This window comes from Balaenoptera musculus, chromosome 2, assembly GCF_009873245.2.
Source record: "Balaenoptera musculus isolate JJ_BM4_2016_0621 chromosome 2, mBalMus1.pri.v3, whole genome shotgun sequence".
NCBI lineage: Eukaryota > Metazoa > Chordata > Mammalia > Artiodactyla > Balaenopteridae > Balaenoptera > Balaenoptera musculus.
In genome coordinates, this window is record NC_045786.1 from 114,871,972 (window position 1) to 114,893,615 (window position 21,644).

Here is a 21,644-nt window from a genome sequence, read left to right on the forward strand (position 1 = left end):
TACTATGTTGAACAGAAGTGGTGAAATTGGGCATCATTGTTCCTGATATTAGGGAGAAAACTTTCAGTCTTTTACCATTGAGTATAATGTTAGCTCTTGGTTTTTCATAAATATCCTTTGTCAAGTTGAGGAAGTTCCATTCTATTCCCAGTTTTTTTAGTGTTTTTTGTTTTTGTTTTTGTTTTAACCACAGAAGGGTTTTGGATTTTGTCAGATCCTTTTTCTGTAACAATTGAGGTGATCATGGTTTTTGTTTTTTCCCCTTCATTCTATTAATGGGGTGTATTACATTGATTGCTTTTTGTATGTTGACCCATTCTTGCACACGTGGGATATACCCCACTTGGTCATGTCTTATAATCATTAAAATTTGCTGCTGGTTCAGTTTGCCAGTAGTTTGTTGAGGATTTTTGCATCTATATTCATAACAAAAATTGTCTATAGTTTTCTTTTCTTGTAATGTCTCTATCTGGCTTTGGTATCAGAGTTATATGCTGGCCTCACAGAATGAGTCAGGAAGTGTTTCCTCTTCTTCTATTTTTTGAAAAGTTTGAGAAAGATTGTTTGGTAGAATTCACCAGTGAAACCATCTGGTCCTGGACTTTAAATTGTTGGAAGGTTTTTGATTACTGATTCAATCTCTTGCTATAGGTCTGATCAAATTTTCTGCTTTTTCTTAGGTCGGTTTTAATAGTTTGCTTGTATTTTAAAATGTAATTCTTGACATTTACACTCAGTTTTGTTAGCCATTTAAAACTAATTTAGACTATTATTTATGTTTAAATAGTTTCATTGCATACCACTTTTACTCATCTATTTTTATACTTTAACTTTTTATTTTGGAGCACTTAATTGCATCTGCAAATAATTTTTCTAGAAGGTTATTTCATGTATGGTGGGTTTTCTGAGCTGCGTATATCTGTGATCCCCACTGCAGAGGAGACATGCAGAGTTCTGAGCCAAAAGGAGAGGATGCCCCTGTTCTCTCTTGTGTAGGCTCATTGTCAAGGAGTTCTTTGTGTGTCTCTTAGCTTCATGGAGTCACCTGTGAAAAGTGTTCCTTTAGCTTCTGTCTGTAGAAGCTTCTAAGGACCAGGCACCAGTGTCTGAGACAGATTCCACTGTTTTCCTAATCATCCAACCTTCCCACTGTTGTCTGCCTGAAACCCTCTCTGCATTTCCTGCCCAAATTGACCATTGGGAGCTCTGCCGACAGGTCAGCATTTGCTTCCAGAATCTGTCAGAATATCTTTTTCTGGGCACAGACTTACACATCTGCTACATTTCTAATTAAATATTTTATAGCATATGTTTAGGTGTGCTTTTATTTTCACTGATTTTTTTTCCCCTGGAACATGACAACGCAAACCCTTTTAACTTACCTACACCTTTAAAAAAATCAGTTAAATCATTTTGTATCCAGCTACTCACTTTTGCTTTTATGTAATTTACTTTTGTATTAAAAAACCATCAATTATCCTCACATTGTCTCTTCATTTTCTCTGATTTTATTACTGTCTTCCCATTGCTTCCACCTCCATCCCCTCGTCGCTCTTTGGTCATTTTCCTCTATATTTTGGAAGACCTTATAATTTGTCCTCTACCATCTGATTTAATTTTCTTCATTAACATATTTTAAAATCTGCTTTTTAAGATGTATTTAGATATTTTAATACTATTATTGCATTTTATTTTTCTTTGAACCTTCGTAGTTGATTCAGTTTGTTTCATTCTTATCTTGCAGTTTTCAACTCATTATCTTTACTCTGCATGGATTTCTATATTTTTTGGCAGAATTCATATCTTCTTGCATCTTGTGAGCACATCACACAATTAAAAAAAATTTATTCCTTTGGTATTTCAGAGTGTTGTCTCTTTTCCGTTATCCTGCAGTGCAATCCTTAAGTTGCCTTTTTCTCTTTATTCATGAAATGAATATGTTCTTTAAATCTGGAAGTTTATTCTAATATAAAATAAAAAATTTTAAAAAATCATTAAAAAAAATTTTTTTTAAGTTTAAAAAAATTTTTAAAAACCATTAAAATTATATGACCTTAAAAAAAAAGTCTAGAAGTTTATGAACTGAATGCGTTTGTGGGCTTCTTTTACCCTGCACTATTTTCCAGAGCCCTATCTATTGAGTAGGTTGACTTGCCAAGCTCTGAGTCTCACTTCCTGGTTCTAGTAAGCTTTCACTATGGAATCTCTATTTCACTGTAGTGTAATCTTCTTCAGTACCCATGGTATGGTTTTCTAAAATGTTGAACTAATGAAAAGTATGAAAAGCTGTAGGTTTCTTTTTGTACCGTTTTTATCCCCTATTTATTTACTTTATATTTTTAACTTATTTTCTTAATGGTTACCTTTGAAATTATAATTAACATCCTAACATAATAATCTGGTTCAGATTTATACAACTTAATTTCAATAATATAAAAAATTTGCTCCTGTATAGCTCTGTTCCCCACTCTTTGTGATGCTATTGTCATGTAAATTACATTTAAAATGCAATATGTGTCCATCAACACATATTTATGATTATTGCTTTATTCATTTTTCTTTTAAATCAGATAGGAGAGAAAAGTTACAAACAAAAATTTTATTTGTATTGTCTTATATATTTACCTATTTACTTTTACTAGTGCTCTTTATTTTTCATGTGTATTTGAGTTATTGTCTAGTGTCTTTTCATTTCAGCCTGAAGACTCACTTTAGTGTTTCTTGTAGGGCAATTATATTAGTGACAGACTCTCTTAGTTTTGTTTATTTGGGAATATCTTCATTCCTCCTTCATTTTTGAAGGATAGTTTTGCTGGTTTAGAATTCTCGGTTGACATTTTTTTTCTTTTAGCACTCTAAATATGTCATCCCACTGCATTTTAACCACCATGGTTTCTGATGAGAAATCAGTTGTTAATCTTACTGAGGATTCCTTATAGGTGATGAGTTGCTTTTCTCTTGCTGCTTTCAAGATTTTCTCTTTGTTTTTGAATAGTTTGACAGTTTGGTTATGGTGTGTTTAGCTTCTTTGATATGTAGATGATTTCACCAGGGAAATTTTCTGCCATTATTTCTTCCAATATCCTTTCTGCCCTCCCCTCTTCTTTTGGAACTCCCATTTTGCTTGATGGTGTCCCACAGGTCTCTAGGGCTCTGTTCAGTTTTCTTCATTACTTTTTCTTTTTCTTTTTGTTCCTCAGACTGAATAACCTCAACTGACCTATCTTCATGTTCACCAGTTTTTCTTCTCAGTCTGCTCAAATTTCTACTGAGCACCTCTATTGAATTTTTCATTTCAGTTAATGAACTTTTCAGAATTTCTATTTGGTTCATTTTTATAACTTCTATCTCTTTATTGATATTGTCTGTTTGATGAGACATTATTGTCATACTTTCCTTCAGTTGTTTAGACATGGTGATTTAAAGTCTTTGTCCAATGTCTGCACTTCCCCAAGGATGGTTCTTTTGATTGTCTTGTTTCCTGTGTTGAGCCATACTTTCTTTGTTCTTTGCATATCTCATATTTTTTGTTATAAATTGGTCATTTAAAATAATATAATGTGATAATTGTGGAAATAAGATCCTCCTTCCACCCCCCCCCCAGCGTTTGTTGTTGTTGCTGTTTTGCTGTTGTAGTTATCATTTAAAAAATTTTAGTGGCTTTCTTGAACTAATTTTGTAAAGTCTGTATTTGTAGTCATGTATGGCCACTGAAGTCTCTGCTTGCTAAGCTTAGTGATCAGCTGATGACTGAATATAGATTTCCTAGAATGCCTGGAACCAATGTCTTTCAGTTTTTGCTAAAGGGCTCTTTTGTGTGTTGGGACACACCTTCAGTGCCCAGGTAGGCAGTTTAGAACTCTGCACTAGCCCTCACTTCCAGCTTGCCTAGAGCCTCAAGGTCAGTCAGATGTGAAAACTTAGGGCTTCTAGGTCTTTTCTGAGCATGTGCACAGCCCTTCGTATGCACTTCAGTGTAGTGTAAGTGCCTGACAATTAGCTTTTTTGATTTTAATGTAATTGCCTAACATTAAACTTTTGATTCCTGAGGCATCCAATTCAAAGACAGCCATCTTGAATAAACACATTGCCAGCTACACAACTAGATTAAGAGCCAGACCACCTCACCCATGAAGTTCCCCCTTTTGGAAATCTCTGGTTGATCTAGATAACTGACCATTTGACTGAACACTTTGATTCCCACCCTTATGTTTTAAATTCATCAATAGCGAGTGGACCTGTAAAATCCTGGGCACCCCACCCTTTATACTAATAAAGGCAGAACCCCAGGTCCATTCTCCCTCCACATCCCTCTCTCTATCTGCCTGTGATCTCACTGTGTGGCCCCAGGTATGCTGTGTATCTTTCAGGACTCATAAATAATAAGCCTGTCTTTTCAAAGTTCCCAGATGGTTTTGCTGAGGTATACCTCGCAATCATAATGGTGCCTCCAGTCAGAGAAATGTCTGTGGGGGCTTGCCACAAATAGTATGAGCCCAGTTGAGTGCTCACAAGCATTTCTAGGTGATAGCATCACTACTGATAGGCTGAGACTGACTCAGAACAATCAAACTACACATTTATATGGTCTAGTCACTAAAATATTTATTTTATTGTTATCTTTCTTTTTCAAGGCTACAGGCGAGCTGGACAGAAGAGTATGGGAATAGAAAGTTACAACAGTAAAAAACTCATTGTTCTTACTGAGATTCATTAGTCTTTGATGAACAAGTGCTCCTTGGGTTACTATAAGTCTTTCAACAATAAATTATGAGGCACAGAGATAAACAAGAAAATATGGCCCATACACAGAAAAAAATTAAAAGAAACTGTCGTTGAAGGAGGACATTGGACTTATTAGACAAATACTTTAAATTTTCATATATTTTTGTCTTCATACTTATTGGGTAGTTTGGAGAGGCTATTTTTGGCCATTTTGATGCCCTTTTAACCTGGCCTTTTGTGCTCAACACAATAGTTTTGAGATTCATTCATTTCATTGCTTATATTAATAGCTAACTTTTATTTTGAGAATGGGATCTTAACTGGTTATTGCTGGTATGAAATTTCATTTGTTGAATTTGTTAGGCATGCCTTTTACCTCTACTCTGGTCTGATAGTTTTTCAACTGATTTTCTTTTTTCCACCAAATATATGGTCTAATTAATATATTTCTAGTTACTTTTCACTCAGAAATAGGTTGAATTTTACTGATGATTTTTGTCAGCAGTTATTGAAAGGACCATATGAATTTCCATGTTAATCTGTTAATCTCATAAACTGGCAATGAATTATCCATCTAGTTTGGGGAAAAAGTTCCTTTGTCAAGATGCATTGTTTCTAAATATTCTGATTAGTTAGATTTGCAAATATTTTAATTGGGGATTTTTGCATTTATGTTTACAAGTGATGTAAGCTGTAGGTTTCTTTATTAAGATGTTTTTATCCATTTTTGACATTTTTATGTTACCTACATTAATATGTGGAGAAATTTCTTTTTTTAATCATGATATATTTCAATTGTAGAACACATACTCTTCACTCAGATTTTTCAAAATTTTTTTTTTACCATATTCACTTCAGATTGTTTAAATAAATAGAAAATTACAATTAAAGTAGAGGCCCCCTTTGTATCTCTTTCCAGTAATTCTCTTCCACCTCAGATGTGAACAATATCCTGAATTTGGTGTTCATTGTTGTCATTTTTTTTTTTTAATTTTTAATTTTATTTATTTATTTTTGGCTGTGTTGGGTCTTCGTTTCTGTGCGAGGGCTTTCTCTAGTTGTGGCAAGAGGGGGCCACTCTTCATTGCGGTGCGCGGGCCTCTCACTATCGTGGCCTCTCTTGTTGCGGAGCACAGGCTCCAGACACGCAGGCTCAGTAGTTGTGGCTCACGGGCCTAGTTGCTCCACGGCATTTGGGATCTTCCCAGACCAGGGCTTGAATCCGTGTCCCCTGCATTGGCAGGCAGATTCTCAACCACTGCGCCACCAGGGAAGCCCTGTCATGTTTTTATACTTTAATGATGTATTTATAAAGCTAAAAGGTGGTGAAGATTTTTTTGTAGGCTTTCACATTTAAAATTAACTGTTTAGTTATTATATTTGTAAAAAGTGTAGTCTCTGGAGCCAGATAGTCTTTGTTTGAAATATCTAACTATAATAGCGAATTTTTCTGCTTCTGTTTTCAGTTCGTTTAGTTTTCGTTTTATACCCTTTGTAGCTTTGTCATCAGTGCATACTATATGTCTTCTGAGGGACTTGACTCTTTTTTTTATTATGCAGTGATCTGATTTTTCCTTCTAATACTTCATGTTTTGAAGTCTGCCTTGTCTGATGTTAATATAGCCATGCCAGTTTTCTTGTGCTAGTGTTTGCATGTTATATTTTCCTTCATCCTTTTACTTTTAACCTATTTGTGTCTTTATACTTAAAGTAGGTTTCCTATAGCAATCATATAGTAGGATCTTGTTTTTTCTGCAGTGTGACAATCTTTGTCTTTTAATTGGAGTGGTTAGCACCATTTACATGCAAGTATTGATATGGTTGGGTTTGTATTTATATCTTGCTATTTGCTTTTTATTTGTCACATTTGTTCTTTGCCCCCTTTTTCCTCTTTACCTGCCTTCTTTTGATTAATTTTTAGCATTTCATGCTATTTCATACTGTTAGCTTATTTACCTTTTTGTTTTATTGTTTTAGTGAGTGCTGTGGGGTTTACAATATGCATATTTAACTTATCCCGGTAAATCGTATATAGTATAAGAAACTTATAGCAGTATACTTCTTTTTCCCTTCTTCTGTTGTTGTGATCTCATTTGTGTATACTTCATATCTATATAAGTTATAAATCTCAAAATATGTCATTTTTAATTTAAACAGTCTGTTATATTTAAAAAAACTTCAAAAAGGGAAAAAGTCTTTTTTATTTACCCACTTTTTAAATCATTTTATCATTTATTTTCATTGTGTGCATTCAAGTTTTACTCCTTCTGCTTGAAGAATTTCCTTTAACATTTTTTGTAATGCAAGTTTGATGGCAACAAATTTTTCACCTTTTGTTTGCCACAAAAGTATTTCACCTTCAGTTTTAAAAGAGATTTTTGCTGGATATGGTATTCTATGTGGACAGTTGTTTTCTTTCAGTACAGGTACTCTAAATATGTTGCTTTATTGTCTTCTGTCTTGCACTGTTCTGACACAAAACCTGCAGTATTAATTTGTGGTAATTAGTTGCCAGTAATTCTTTATGTCTTTGTACTTATTGTTTCTCTGGATGCTTCTAAGATTATTTCCTGTATTACTGTTTTTTGTTTTTTTTTTCATTTTGATTATAATGTGCTTGGCACAGTGTTCTTTGTGTGTTTCTGCTTGCGGTTCATGGAGCTTTTTGCACCAGGGGTTGATAGTTGTCATCAAATTTAGAAAAATGTTGGCTATTTTTTGTACAAATATTTTCTGCTCTCTTCACACCCTCCTTTCTGTGACTCTAATTAAATATATGTCAGTTTGACTGTTTGTTAATTTTTTTCAATTTTTATTTCTCAGGTGATTTATTTTGTATGGTTTCTATTGCTATGTCTTTAACTGATCTTTTCTTCTGAAGTATTTTCTCTGATATTTATGCCACTCAGTGAAATTTTTATTTCAGATAGTGGACATTTTATCTGGACATTCCATTTGATTCTGTTTTTTATCTTACATTTGCTCCTCATTATGTTTACATCTTTGAAATTTATAATATTTATGTTAGAAGTTTCAAGATCCTGATCTCTTAATTCCAATGTCTCTGCTATTTCTGGGTCTTTCTCTGTTTTTTTCTTCTGGTTATGTGTTACATACTCATGCCTCTTCATATGATTAGTAACTTTGATTAGGTGCTGAACATTGTAAATTTTACATTGTAGAGTACTGGATTTTGTTGTCTTCCTTTACAAAGGGTCAGAGTTTGTTCTGTTAGGCATTTAAGCTACTTGATCTTTTTAAGTATTATTTTAAAGTGTTGTCAGTGTCCAGAGAAGTTATTACTCTAGGACTAATGTATGATCCGTCTGAGGTTTGTAATGAATGTATTGGGTTGGCCAAAAAGTTCATTCGGTTTTTTCCATAAGATCTTACAGAAAAACCCAAACAAACTTTTTGGCGAACCCAATACCGTGTAATAAGAATGTCTGGTGGGAGATCTAATGATTCCTAGCATTGTGTGAGCTCTGGGAATTGTGGCTTCAGCTCTTTGGTAATTGCTTTCTTTCCCCCAGCAGTTTTTCTTTGTCCAGCCTCATGGGTTTCACCATTGTACACGCAGATTGGTGTTCAGTCAAAGACTCAAGGATTCTATGCAGATTTCTGGAGCTCCTTCTCTATGCAGCTCCCTCCTCCCCATAATGTGCCCTACAAACTCTACCCTCTTTGTCTTTTCCTTACTCTAATTTCTGTCTCTTTAACTCAGTGAGATACCTGGGCTTTGTGTGATTTCTCTCTCCTTGTGTTGTGGTCTAGAAATTGTGCAAGGCAGAAATCTGGGGTGATTTAGCTCTTAGCCTTTTTTGTTTCCATTCTCTTAGTCATTATAGTCTTGCACTGCCTGTTGTCCAACCCTAAAAGAGTTGTCCTTATATTTCGTCTAATTTTATAGTTATTTTTGACAAGTGAGCAGAAGTAGAAGCTAGTAACCTCAGTTGAATCTTTTTAATTAAGCAAAGTTAGAAAAGCAGTATTTTAAAGTACAAGGAATGCTCATATTTTGCTACTGACATTACTAAAAGGCTAGAGGAGAAAGGGACCTTAAAAAGTCATGAGCATCCATTTTAAGGATGATAAAACTGAGGTAAAGGGAAGCAAGATAACTTGCCTGTTGCTGTCTGGTCTGTGACTTTACAAATTGGGCAGAAGCTGGGTCTCTTTATTCCTATTCATTGTTAGACACTGTAGTGCACTATCTTCTTACCACTTCAACTGAGTTGAGAATATATCATAGCAATTAGCATTAGTAATGATAAAAATGACACTAACAGTTCTACCCATTAACGTTTTTAAAAAATATTTATTTATTTATTTATTTGGGTGCGCTGGGTCTAGTTGCAGCATGCAGTTTCTTGCTGCGTGCGGGATCTTCGTTTTGGCATGTAGGATCTTTAGTTGTGTCATGTGGACTCCTTTAGTTGTGGCATGCAGGCTCTTAGTTGTGGCATGTGGGATCTAGTTCCCTGACCAGGGATCGAACCCGGGCCCCTGGCATTGGGAGCATGGAGTCTTAACCACTGGACCACCAGGGAAGTCCCCCCATTAACATTTAAAGTATATTTATTTTCCTTCTTGCTCTTGGTTAGATTAAATTTTACTTTTGATTTTATCTTTCTTGCGCAGCCATTTAAAAGCAGTGTTTTATAGTATCTGATTTAATATTACCTAATTGTCTTATTAAATCTGATGATATATCTATAGAGCCCAGTAATTTAAAAAGCCTTAAAATTGGAACAATAGGCAAAATATTTTTATTGTATCTTTTGTTCTATATTTCTCATTTACTGCATTATACTGACTAGCATTTTACTGCATTGAATAATATGTCTCAGTGATTTTTAAAATTGACATTATTCTAATTGTTTTCTTTTTCTCCTTCAAGGATATTTCTTTAATGGGAAAAGTGTACTGGCAAAAAACACCGCAAGTGCAAGCAGAGCAAGGACTGCAGATAAGTATTAAGAAACCTCAAATGGTAAAGTCTTTAATAAAAATCCTCCTTGACTATATTGAAGTAATAGTCTGCTTCTGTTGCTTGAATGTTTATCTAGAGAGTTAAAAAAAATCTCCTCCGATAGAGGCGTGTTTAACTGTAAGCACATCTAATCTAATACCACATTGAGAGTTTTGGCTATTTTGGCTCACCATTGCTGCCTATCATAGACCTTTGGAGCTAAGGCCCAAAACTCATTTCGGAAGGAAAATATTTTAACAATTCTTCTGGTCTAAAGACATTTAGATCTAGAAGGTAGCTGGAGAATTAATTAAAAATTATTAGCTTCTAAGAAAGCATCACCTTATTCTTTATTTACCTAGAAGAATTGTGAAAAGCGTTGACACGGGGCGTATTTTGTAGAGAAATATGGACACTTGGTGACAGAAGTTTGTTTCAGAAATAGAACTTCCTTTTCATCCATCATTGGCAAAATACTTACGGGATTCAAAGCAATCTGGAACATATTCCTTGTGAATGGGAAGTGCCTCCCTGTGTGTAGAAATCCACATTTATATCAAACAAATGATGGCACGATTATCTGTCTTTTACAAAGGATTTGTAAAATGATATCATTAAATAACAAGCTCCTTTATTTCCTGAAAATATGATTCCAGACACATAAAATTTCAGATCACAATTCAGTTTTAGGATAATATATCATGTTTAGAAAATGTATTGAATCTTTTCTTTTCCCAAAAATCATGGATCCTGTAATGTTAGAGTTACGACAAATGGTTGACTACTAGAGTTTGAGATGCTTCTGGGTTGAGATCATGTATTTTTCTCCTCTGTATTCTCATCATCTGTCTCAAGACCTAGGATATATGGCACAATATGTGGATAAATCAATTTTGAAACGTTACCACATATGCTATGGGCTTAAAACTGATATCTAGGGTAGCTGCCTCTAGGTGACACCATTTACAAGTAGATATCAAAACCTCTGAACTGTAAGTTTCTAATAGGTATAGTAAACTGATAATACAAGATCAGCTAGGTTCAGAAAAATAGAAATCTTCATTAGTAGGATAAACTTGACTTAATACCATTCACTAAATATTCATATAAAGTATAAGAAAAGATTATTCCATTTTGAAGGAAACTATGAAAAAGGCCAATTACCAGATACCTAGCTTATACATCATCTGGATTATTTAGAATAAACATTTAAGCAAAAATATTAATTGCTTTGTAATTCTGTAGGAACCATACCCTCAGCTTTGACATTTACAAGCAATTACTGGACCTCTTCTGGTCACTGGCTTTTTAAGAGGAAGCTTCCCACTTCTTTAGATGTATAATACCTTTTAAGATGATACCTGGCCATGGTAAAAAAGCTCCTCTGTGGTTATCTTTAATTCCAAACACATTTTTTGGGTACCTGCTCTGTGCCAGAGAACAGAACTCTATCTGTTCATTGTACCTATCCCTTAGACTTGTAGATGCTTCCTGGACTGAGATTTGTCTGTGCAGCACTGGCCAACAAGCACCCATCTGGAGAGGGCCTGCTCTTTCTAAGTGGTACCAGGCACCCTACCGATAGAGCATGGCAGCCTCAGTTGTGAGCATCTCAGTGCCACAGGCCAGAGTGCTCTTAGTTCTTTGATGTAATTTATTTTCTTTTAAAAAAGAACATTCTTAATGCAATATCTTTCCAAGTACCCACCATTTTAAATATAATTGTTTTTGAATCATCATGGAGAATGATTTCCTCTCATACTTATCAAAAAAATCAAGGAATTCATTCATTCCTTTTCCTGTGATGTGGTGAGCATTGTTTTAGACATGGTTGATACAAAGATAGAAAATACAGCTCTTGCGCTTGAGGAACTCATTGTATAGAGTAGACCAGTATATGAAGAGACAAAGTACAATACTGTTTAATAAATATTCTAAATAGAGACTAATTACATAGTAGAGAAAAAAATGTATATAATTTCCTTTCATTCATTCACAAATAATTGCACAAGTTCTACAATGTTCTAAGTGCTTGAGGTATAAAAGACAGGTGAGACACAATTTCGTTTTTAAGGAATTCTCAAACGTGAAGGTTTTGAAGTACTCAAAATTTTTGGTCTCAGGATGGCTTTAAACCCTTCAAAAATATTTTAAGGACCCAAAGGAGTTTTTGTTTGTGTGGATTCAATCAATCAATATTTACCATACTAGAAACTGAAACTGAGAAAAACAGAAATTATTTATTCATTCATTTAAAATAATAACCAGCCTGTTACGCATTAACATAAAACATATTTTTAGGAAAAAAATAATGTGCAAAACAAAACAATTCAGTGAGAAGGGTAGGATTGTCTCACACTTTTTGCAAATCTCTTTAATATCTGGTTTAATAGAGAGCTAGATTCTCATATCTGCTTTTGCATTCAATCTGTTGTATGTGTTCTTTTGGTTGAAGTATATTAAGTAAGTCTAGTCTGATACAGATTAGAAGGGAGTCATTTTAATAACCTGTTTTTTACATAGTTATGGATGGTCGTCTTTGTTAATACACCAAAACTCCACAAGTGCTAGTTTCTTAAAGATTAGTTGCAGTGGAGAATCTGAAACCAGATAAATGAACTTATTGTGTATCATTACTTTAAAATTAATTGATCTACCTTGCTCCTTGAACAGACCTTTAACCCCCTGCATGATTTTGTACCTCATGTGTTAATTACTTGAAAAGTATTGACTCACTGTTTTACTCCCCCGTACTCTTCCATCATCAATGTAAATGTCAACACAGTGAAAAAGGAAAATAAGCCTTAATATTATTATGAAAATAGTCCTGACATTGTAGATCCCCTGAAAGGGCCTAAACTGCCAGGAGTCTGTGGAGCACATTTTGAGAACCAGTAGTCTATCGTGTGGGCTAAAAAAAGGGTAAGAGAGTACAATTTGGATTCAGGTTGTTTAGGTTCAAACACTGTCCTGCTACTTAGTCTCAGTATGACCTCGGGCATGTTACTTAACTTCGCTAAGCCTCAGTTTCTTCATCCATAAAATGGGATTACAAAGAGTTCCTCCACTTCATGGAGTTGTGGTGAAGATTAAAATTAAGTGAGATAATGCTCATATATGTTGACAATTATAGTGATGATTACTTAGACGAATGTAATATAGTGTGATATATGCTAAAATAGAGCAGGCCACAGGGTAGTGATAAGATCACTAACGGCTTTCTGGGTAGGCGAGGCTGGCAGAGTCCTGAGAGGGTCAGTTGAAGCTGGAGGATTACCCTTTCCCTCTCAAGCTTTTGAAGGGTGGAACCTTCATCTATTCAGTCCCCCCAGCTAGACCCTGGGAGAGTGTGTTGAGGAAGCCAGGAGCAGACAGGGTCGAAAGAAAGCGAGTGATGAACAGTTCCGAAAGCTGTGGAACATAAAATGAATGAGTTTGTCATAGGTAGACAATGAAGGCTCATAACACATGTTACCCTTGTGTAGCTATTCTGCCATTTTATGGAAGGACTTTTCTTAACCCCTTTTTTACCAATGAGGAAAATGAGGCTAAAAAGGGTTAAGTAACTTGACCAAGATTTCACACCTATTGATAGACACATCCAGGATTTGTATTAAGAGCTCTTACTCTTTCCCCAGCACCATTGAGTAGCTTTATAAAAACACGAGCTCTAGATTAAAGTTATGTTTTACAAAAGTATATTTCTTGGTTTAGCCATCCTTTCCTACATAATAAAGAAACTTAAATAGTATTTGGAACTACTATATGCCATCTTTACCCTTTATTTTACTTATTAGCAAATGAGTGTGCCAGAGAGCAAAGTGATACAATTGCATTTTCAAGTCATTCTATAAAATTCAGATTCTATGTAAATCAGACTGGTTTTCTGATCTGTTAATTTGAGGCAGTGCTCATAATCCCAAATAATCTTGGTTTAAAATTGGGTAATACCCAAAATATGTCTGTAAAGATACTTTCTTAAAGGCTTGGTGAGACGCACATTAAGTCAGTGAGACGTTTTTAAGAAACACAAAACAGGTGTAGGAGTGATATTTTGTGAGAATTTTTCATTAGGGCTTGGTATAGAGCTGGGGTGTCTGGGTGGTCTTCTTGGGGCCTCTGTGTCAGCTCTTCTCTGAGGGACTGAAGTCATGCTTCTGGAAGAGTATTTGGCTAGCAGGCATCTCATTGCTTAGGACCAAAGAACCTCAGGTTGGGCAGAGGTCATATATTTCAGTGGGCCTTGATTCTGTGTGAGTGTGGGTGAGAATCAGGGTAAGATTGGAGTCTTGTTATTTCCTTAGAGTTGTTGCATAATACAGGGGGGTAGCAGTATTTTCTGAGACAAGGGCCAACGAAAATAATTTGCCACGCTTCACGTTTTTCTTAAGTCAGTTTGAGTTTCTTTTTCTAAATCTTCACTTATTACCTCTGCTTAATTTCAGTCACGCATTTTCATAGTCATTTGTTGTCAGAGAGAAAACATTGCATAACTTAAAACTTTGGAAGGACCAATAAAAAGAGCAGATTTGTACATTTACGTTTCCCAACAGAATGTGCTTGAGAAGCTTCCTGAAGCTGTATCACGTATTTTCCAGACTGAACAAGAGGACGTATCGGAATGGGGAGTCCCAGATGCAGAAAGCATATTATTTAAACCTCAGGAAACTTTGGAAGTTCAGTCAGCAGATGAATCAAGTAAACCTTTGGAAGGTGAACAGCCCATTGGTGATTCAGAAACAACCAGGCGGCTGTCTTTAAAGGTAAAACACTACTTATGTTGGAAACAGAGTTATGAGAGTTGAGGATGTGTAGGTATGAAGATATGGCCCAGAAAGGGCCAAGGCCTGTGCGAGGGTTCACCCTGAAAAAAGGGCCTTATATGTGAAAGCTGCTCCTTTGGGAAAAGGGGACTTCTGTTTTTTCAGAGATTTTAGTCTCAAACCTAATTGCAACTCCGGGGAGAGAATAAAGATTTTTAAGGAGTGAGGGAACCTCAGGGCTTTCAGAAATTGACCAAGAGTCTTCCTGTTACCATCTTGAGAGAGTCAGGAACTGTAGCCCAGGGACCTGGACTGAACTTTGTAGCCTTTGCCCCATTTAGGTTTATCCTACTCCCTGAGTTTTTTCCTACTGTGAGAATCTTATTTTATTTATAATTTTATTCCACTTTATTTATGCATAATTTTCATAATTTTACCATATTTGTATATTGCCTTACTATTACTTACTTAGTACATTTCTTTAATGTGAGTCACTTTTTGACTTGAATAAATGAGTTTATTTAAAAATAGATATATTATTATTAGGATTTTTAAAAAATCCACTTTTTCCTGAACCACAGCTTACTGTCTTGGTATTATCTCCAGCAGTCTATTCTGACAGATTTAGATGGATACCCCTTCTTGGGTAAACAACTCTTCTAGTCAGTCCCTCTCCTTCTGGGTTTCCCTCTCCCCACCAATGACCATGATCCTACTACTGTGCTTCGCCCAAGTGAACTAGCCATTAACAGTTCTTCAAGTTTTACCTCAAAATCCCAACTCTGAAACTTTAGATTTATCCATGACCTTATTGTTTTCTTGCCTCTCACAAAATATCAGCCTCCAAGGCCTAGATTCCTCCTAAATATTATTGCTTATAATTTTTTTCTTCTTTTTACAGTTGACCTTATGTCTGGATTAGTACAGTTGCCTCCTGGTTTTTATTCATTTCTCAAGTCCTACTTTCTTAGGTTCATCTTGCATGACACTAGCATACAGATCTTCCTGCAATAATAGATCATAAGGAAGATCCACAAGTAACAGGTGACACCACTGCTGTCGGGGGAAGGGACTTATGCTGTGATTGGTGAATGACTCCATCAGAAGTCATGCTGTCTTCCTAAAGCTCACATTTGGGGTATGAAGTGAAGCCTGCCAAGGCTGAGTAACCCCACTCATTGCTAACTACTGCAGGTGCAGCCTGTGTGTTAGGCTGACACCTTCTAGGTGTGGAGAACTTAGAAGGCATCTTTTAAAACAATGGCATCTTGAAAGAGTGTTAGGTTTGTGGGTACAGGTAGTGTTTTTATGTATTCTCCTACCTGAACATTGGGACTTTGGAAATAAAAAGAGGGGCAAATGATTAGCTACTAACTGTGTCAAAGAAGGAAATGGATTTTCTGATCAGTGATTTAACCACAATGGCCTGTCAGGAATTTGAATCCCTCATTGAAAAAGTCCCATAATGTTCATTCTTTTGGTTTGCTGTGGCTGATATTAACTATGATTAAGAAATATGCAAAATTATTTATTTTTGGTAAAAACAGTCATTTCCTAAGGTAACTAGAATTACCATGAGTGCTTACCATGTTCCAGCCACTTTGCTAAGTATTTTACATATGTTATCTTTTTTTTTTCCCTGATAACAACCCTATTATTACTCTCATTTTATAGTTAAAAAAAATGAGTCATGAAGAAGATAAATAATTTGCCCAGGTACAACCATATGGCTAAGTTGTAGAGTCAGGACTTGAACTGAGGCGGTCTAATTCTGGATCCTTCACTCTTTGCCGCTTTGCAGCACTGCCCTTTCATAACAACAATTAACAGGTATCTGGTTAAGTACAAGACTCACAGTGGCAAAAAATGACTATGGATGGAGTGTTCCTCACTTAACTAGGGGGAATGGTTTGATGAGAGAGACTTAGAGAACAGATTAAGAGGATTTCTAAACTGAAACCAGAAGTGTTTCAAAAGGAGGAGAAGAGAATGTCTGATAAGACTTTATGGTTTATAGTTGTGGGACACATCAGAAATGCCAGAGGAAACAGTGCTGGAAGTTTTCTGACTCATCCCACCAAATCTTCACCTTGGATTTCTTTTATTTGTGGTAACATGTCAAGATCAGTCCTTACCCGTGAGCTTTACCCTGTTTGGACATTTGAGGCCATAACGTTAGTCTCTAGCATCTCTGGCACAGCAATGAGGAACAGTATACTCCAGCAAGCCAGGCCGGACTGGGGTGGGGGGCAAGAAAACCTCTCCTGACATCACTCAGAGAAGTGGCACAGAGGTGTGATAAAGGAGAAATGCAGGACTTTCACTGCTCAGATGCATGCCAGACAGTCTCATTCAGCAAAAAAAAGTAGAGAATTTAATCAGTTGTTACTTTATTGACCATTTCTATCCTTAGAAGCTCATTAGTATGATAAAGGTTATTAGGTCTCTGGTCTAAGTCATGACCAACAAAAGGAGAAGTTAGATAATAGCGACTCTGTGAAGAAATGACTGACAGAAGAACCCATGAGAGGATTGTTGAGCATTTTAGGAGGGAAAAAGTCTGTAAAAAAATATATAGCTAGCGCATGTCCTGAGATTCTAAGTGAAGGATGTTTCAGAGATGTGGGATACCCCAAACCCCGCTCCCCCGCCACCCCGCAAATTTTCACAAAACAATTTTGAGTGATCTATTGCATTCAGAGTTTTAAAAGTATACAGAAGATGAAAGAAGAAACACATATCCATAGATAAACATAAAAGTGGCATGTGGCTATAACAATTATATCAGGAGAGCTAAGATCCAAAATGGGTTGAGGCCTGTGCATAATGCTAAGAATAAGAAAGTTTTTTTTGGTGTTAGTTTTGGAGCAAAGAGAGAAAAAAGGAAGGATAACCCTGTCATTATGGATGAATAGTGTGATGACAACGGATGACAGAGTGGTCTTAATTTATTTTTGGAGAAAGGTTGAGGTTTTAAATAAACAGAACTATGACAAAGAGAAAGGGAAGCTGATAAAATGGTACTTTGCTTCTCTTAAATCTGACAAGGAGGATGATCCTTAGTTTAGAAAGAAGAGAAAAGAATTGATAAAAGAAACTTGAAGCCCGAGATTGGTAAAAGATTTTAAGAGTTAACTTAGATATCTGATCCTGTTGGCTTAGATAGATAGGTTTAAGCCTGCTGTGCCCCTGTCAGCAGCGGCTTTGAGGTGCTGCTGCCATGGGAGAGGTGCTAGGAGCCTGGAGACCGGCAACTGCAAATCTGAGTTTTATTTTTTCTTTTAAGAGTAGGAGTTATGGTTTCTGTAATGTGTGCACTGATCTTGGACAAAACTCTGGAATGATTAAATGAATCATTAAAATAATTGTGTTTGAACCCTTATAAAAGGAAGGAGTAATCACCTGGAGCCAGCATGGGTTCCCTAAGGGCAAGCCATGGAAGACCAACCTTATTATTTATTTACTTTTTTGAGAATTACTAGAACGAACATAAGAAAAGTGTCAGACCTGGGGGTCAACACACGAGTATCGTGGGGAAGAGCCTGGCATACCAGAAAACTTAATAAATATTAGTTATTGTTATTATCTTTTGGATTTCAGCAATCCATTTATGAAAGCCTCCTGATGACAATTTTGTAGACAAGACTACAATCGGGTGAACTGCCAGGTGGATTTATAACTAGTTATGCAAAGGACAATTAGTCATGAAAGTCCCTAGTGGACTGTTATAGGGCTGTGTCCAGTTCAGCTTATTTTCTGATAATTTGGTTGAGAATATGGAAGATTTACTGATTGGATTTGCAGGTAATGTCCAAAATGTGACTGGTAAGATTTGCTTGGTCAGACCTCAGATGAAATTTAATTGGGATAAATGTATGTATGGTTCTTTCCTTGGTTCCACAAACTAAGTGCACAGATATGGGATGGCATGACTTAGAGCAAATGTGGACAAGACTTCACGGTTTTAAGTTATAATTTAGGTTTGTGATAGGAAGATATGTGCAATCATAATTTGCATTGATTGATGATTACCATAAAAGAGGATCATCTTTCTCCTGGTGGATCTGATCACATCACACCTCAAATATTGTGTTCAGATCTGGGTGTCCAACCCCAGGAGAGACACTGACAAACTGGAGACTGTTTGGAAGAGAGCGCTCAGGATGACAGAGTATTTCAAAACCGTGTCATGTGAGGTAGAGTTGAAGGGACTGGGGATGCTTATGTGGGGGAAAAGAACACCCAGGGGAGTCAACTGTATTCGAATATTTGTCTGTCAAATGGAAGAGAACCAGATCATTCCTGTATGATCCTGATGTTTGAATTGAGACTGGTGGATGAAAGTTGTTAGGCTCAATAATAAACAAACAAAAATTCTAACAACTGGAAAGATTTCAAAGAGAAAGTGGCTACCTTTGGATTTATCCAGGTCCTCTGTTTCTGATCATGTTCAAGTCAGGATGGATGGCCTTTGGTGGAGATAATATAGAGGAAATTCAAACATGAACTGGATGGTGAGATGGAATACCTGTACTCTGAGCTTTCCTTATTCATCATCACTTCCTACCGAAGACATTGCAGTAGCTCTCTGCTTACAACTGCATCGAGCCCAAACCCTCTACCTAATTTAGAAGAACCTCCCTTTATCTGGCATCCTTCTATTTACTCAGTCATTCTCTGCTTTCCCCAAGGAACACCTCCCTGCTTTCTTCCTTAAATCTAGTCTCAAAAAAGGACAGAGCAACCCACAGAGAAAAATATCTTTAGATGAACTATTGCCATGAATTCTGCAAATTTCCTAAGGAATCTAGGAAAACAATACTCCTAATAGCTATAATGATTAAAAGGCAATTATTTAAGAGACAAAAATGCATTTGATTTTTCCCAAGCAGTGGAAATAGAAAAACAGTATAACTGTAGGAAGCATAAATTGGTAAACATTGTTCAAAATAGTTCTATAAAGCATTAGAGTTCATTTTGGCTTGTGCTTGCAACCAGCAGTCATGCCAAACTTTAAGTAGCTAAAGGTAAGTTCTATTAGAAATACCAATCAAGAAGAGTAGATTTATGGAGGGAAAAAAAATCTTATATATTTTTTTAATAGTTTTAAGGCAGTAAATAGAATATTATAAATAAATATGGTACTCGTATTTTTATTGCTATGAAGGTGTATATGGTAGAATTTAGGACAAAATTTAGAGGAAAATATCAACTCCACCTTTAGGATTTATATTCTGTTATAAAATACACATAGAAATTAGGAGTTTAAAAATACTGTGCACCATTAAATAGAGAGAAAGATCTAACGCTTGGCTACAGCTTTCCTTAACGGCGCACTTTATGTTTTTTCCAAGGTGAAATCATCAGAATTGTTGCAAATCAAAGGAAAAGAAGTTGAGCGAAGGCGGAAAAGTAAATTAGGAATTACACAACAGAGACAAAGAAAGATTTCAAAACCTCTGTGTGATCAAAACCTACCTAAAAAAAAGTAACTTCCTTAACTTTACAAATTTAAGTGTCTGAAGAGAAGTTATTCAGTAGCATTGATACCTGAAAGTGTGTTTTTAAAGGAAAACTAAATGTTTTAGAAATTCGTGTCTGAGATCCAACTTAAACCTTCTCACAGGAAGAGTTGGTGGCAGATAGTACAGTTAGGATATGTATGTTGTACTCCACACTTTTTTTTTTTTTTCTGGCCGTGCCACGCGGCATGTGGGATCTTAGTTTCCTGACCGGGGATGGAACCTGCGCCCCCTGCATTGGAAGCGTGGAGTTTTAACCACTGGACCCCCAGGGAAGTCCTCCACACTTCTTTCTACTCTTTTTTTTTTTTTTGACCAATGTACTTAGTTTAATGACATAGCAATAGCTAGAATAAAAATGTTAACATATTAGATTTGATATTTTTGGTCACTGAAGTGCCTGATTTGGATTAACTGCTCATTATATTGGTTAATTTTGTTATGATAAAATAAAAGACAACCCAGCACAAAATGTCCATAGGCCAGTCGATTTGGAAATTTAGACGGCCTTATTTTTCTCTGCTATCATTTCATGTTTCATTCCCATCCCCCCACATATTTTCAACAGGATTTCTTATTACACAGGGGTGCAACCATAATTTTGAATAATACTGTGTAAATGCAGTTTAGGTTTATGGTCTATCTTTTGCCAGTCATCTTGTTGAAACTTATTTTCTCCTTATTTTTCCACTAGGTTTTTATGGGTTGGTTTATTCTAGATTCTTCTTCATTTAACTCTTTATGGGGGCTTAAAGAAGCTTTAATTATTAGCTTTTGTTGTTGCTTAGGGCACTGAAAGGTGTGCAGGACATGGAAGACAACCTTTTTATGGCCAGCCTAAACTTTGTAAATGGATATTACTCACAATTTAGTAGCTGAGAGTAGACTCATGGGAAAAGAATTCCAAAGTTTATGAAAGAGTCAAATTGGCATTTAAGTGACCCTGTACATGCCATTGCTTATCTGCATTGCTTTAAGCTCATTTAGTTAGCAAGATTATGTATTAAAACAAATAGTGACAGCAGACAACAAGTATTTTACCTTCAATAAATAGTTACTGTCAGATTATCAATGAAGCAGAAACTTCTTGATTTTTTTTTTCTAAAAAACCTTGCATTTAGTGCATTAGGCAAAGTAGTGTGGCCACACACAGAGACAGAGTCTTTTCTTTTTTATGTCTTAGTGTTTCAAAGAATGACAAATAGTCCTGTTTAAGGAGAGTGTGCTATAAAAACACACAGCCTTTCTTGAGCATGCCAAAAATATTTGTAGATCTTCCTGATATATATAGTACTGTGTTAATTCACTTACTGTGTTAATTCATTAAAACTGAAATCAGAAATCACCATTACAAAGAAATAAGAATGAGGTGCAGAGGAATAAAAATCTGATATTTAAAAAGTTTATATGATAAAAGAGAATTTTGGAAAATCTTTTATTCACTGCTCCTTTTTCCTTAATCAATTTTTTACCTAGCTTTTGTCACCAGTGACTAGCTTCCAAATTAAATTGTTTCCTTAGGAATTCAGCCATCCCTTGAAAATACAGTGTTATTTAGTTCAATAACCAAGGGAGAGTCACTTGCAGATCTATATTATTAGAGTATGATGGGAACATAGGAATTCAGATTGGTTCTGATGCTTTTTTAAGGAAAAAAGAAAA

General features: G+C 35.7%; 1 protein-coding gene across 1 annotated transcript in view; it reads left to right on the plus strand.

The window, feature by feature from the left end:
* Positions 1-21,644, plus strand: part of TTC6 (tetratricopeptide repeat domain 6) — a 230,297-nt gene that overhangs the window by 78,062 nt on the left and 130,591 nt on the right. The window contains exons 3-5 of the mRNA XM_036843605.1: positions 9,626-9,718; positions 14,251-14,460; positions 19,815-19,948. Of these exons, the coding sequence (XP_036699500.1) occupies positions 9,626-9,718; positions 14,251-14,460; positions 19,815-19,948 (437 nt within the window). The remainder of the gene's footprint in view (positions 1-9,625; positions 9,719-14,250; positions 14,461-19,814; positions 19,949-21,644) is intronic.